Source organism: Chionomys nivalis, chromosome 8 (assembly GCF_950005125.1).
Source record: "Chionomys nivalis chromosome 8, mChiNiv1.1, whole genome shotgun sequence".
Classification (NCBI taxonomy): domain Eukaryota; kingdom Metazoa; phylum Chordata; class Mammalia; order Rodentia; family Cricetidae; genus Chionomys; species Chionomys nivalis.
The window spans coordinates 91866020-91868108 of record NC_080093.1 but is presented as its reverse complement, the minus strand read 5'-3'; the positions used below and the strand labels follow the sequence as shown (position 1 = coordinate 91868108).

Here is a 2089-nt window from a genome sequence, read left to right as displayed (position 1 = left end):
GAGATGATTGACGTCACAATACATTTACCATCTCCAAGAGAGAAACTCATTGGAAGTAACAAAATTGCTTGTACATTTACTGAACCTGTAAACGAGAGCCTAGGGTAATTTTCCAGCTTGGGTAGATTGAAATAATGCACAATATACCTAAAGAACAAGTGTAATCAATGCTTTGCCTTGTCTGCTGTTTATGCTGTACAAAAACTATAAATAAAATTTAAACATGAGCTTTTTAAAAAGAAAATCATTGTGTAGAAATATAATAATTCCTAGAAAATCTCATCCCTCTGAGGATAAGTTGCATGCAGGCCTAAATCACTTATGCTTGTTGTACATGAATAAGTAACATCCACATTACAAAAAATAGTGGCACTTTGGCCTGTGACCTTTGTGTCTCCTTTAAGAGACTCTAAGAGACAGTGAGATGCAACCACTACATTGGCTTGGAAATTGTGAAGACACTCTGAACCCCAAAGCAGGCACAGATGGGTATTTGCCATTCTTCTTCCAGAAAGTATTACACGATCAGTTATTAGATTAAAGCAAAAAAATATTCTAACCCCCAGCTCCCCTGACAACAGTGGAGAATTGTTGGAGTAGGAAAGAATAGTAAGATGAAAGGAGAAGATATATGAACACAGCTATCCAGATACATCTCAATGTTGAGTCCCATGTCTGTGGGTACTCTGCACAGACAACTAGGAGAAGGAATATTCACTGCAAAATAGCTTCTGTCCATACACTCCATGCTGGCCATAAGCTCTTGGCTGAGTCCTTGGCAGGAGTCTCTGTAGCCAGTGATTAGGACGTGATCAACTTGATGCTTTTATGTAGAACACCCTAAGTACTCGCTGGCGGATCTGTCGAGTCTTCACCCCATAAACAAGAGGGTTGAGGGCAGGGGGCACAAGGAGGTAGAGCGTGGCCAGCAGAACATGGACATGATGGGGAACATGGTGCCCAAAGCGGTGAGTGAGGAAGGAAAACATTCCAGGTACATAAAAGATGAGAATGACGCAAACATGAGACCCACATGTGCTGAAGGCCTTGAGTCTGGCTTCGCCCCCTGGGACCTTCAGCACTGCCTGGAGGATGAGGGCATAGGAAATGCCAATGGCCAGGACATCTAGCCCGACCACCAGCAGTGCCACTGACAGCCCATAGGCTCGATTCACTGTGGTTTCAGAACAGGCAAGTTTTACCACAGCCATATGCTCACAATAGGCATGGCTTATGACAGTGGCTCTGCAGAAGACAAGGTTCTGCAATAGAATAGGAAAGGGAGTGAGGAGGACCAGTCCTCGGACTAGCACCACCATCCCAATGCGTCCTATAATCCCTGGATGCAGGATGGTGGAATGGCGCAGAGGGTGGCAGATGGCGACATAGCGGTCCAGAGCCATGGCCACAAGTATGCCTGACTCCATGGAGGAGAAGGCATGGATGAAGAACATCTGAGTCAGGCAGACAATGTACCCAATCTCATGAGCAAGATCCAAGAGCACTGTGAGGGTCTTGGGTGCAGTGGAGGAGGCCAGGACCAAGTCAATAGCAGCAAGCATGGCCAGGAAGAGGTACATGGGTTGGTGCAAGGATGAGTCAGTCCAGATGATGAAGATAATAGTCACATTGCCCACTAGAGCAAGGAAGTAAAGGACACCCAGGGGCAATGCTAACCAGTGCTGACTTTCCTCCAAGCCTGGAATACCTACTAGGAAGAAAGAGGGCTGGGGTTGCCTCCAGCTGGAATTGCTAAGGACCATGATCAGCAGTGCAGAGGAAGAAGAGTAAAAGACACTCAAGTCATGACTTCTCCATTCTTCATATGCTAAGACACTGTGCAGATCTGGGTATCGTTCATGAGAATGACGTGACTTAAGCTGCAACAAGAGGGAATAAACTAAGATTCAAGGAAGGAAACCTTCTCTGTATACAAATGTTTTACAGATGAGCCTTCCACACATCTGAACTAGGTTGAGTCCAGCAGTAATGTGAGATAAGAGCAAACACTGCACACAGCTGCCTTGAGAGAGATGCTAACTCTGTCATTCAATTACTTATATTTGAACCTGTCTACCTGAAAGCATTG

The 2089-nt window shown here is 45.3% G+C and overlaps 1 protein-coding gene across 1 annotated transcript; it reads right to left on the bottom strand.

Annotated features, from left to right (window-relative positions):
* Positions 1-812: 812 nt before the first annotated feature.
* LOC130880519 (olfactory receptor 52L1) lies at positions 813-1763 on the bottom strand. The gene has a single exon (XM_057779595.1). The coding sequence runs from the start codon at positions 1761-1763 to the stop codon at positions 813-815; it is 951 nt and encodes a 316-aa protein (XP_057635578.1).
* Positions 1764-2089: the final 326 nt, after the last annotated feature.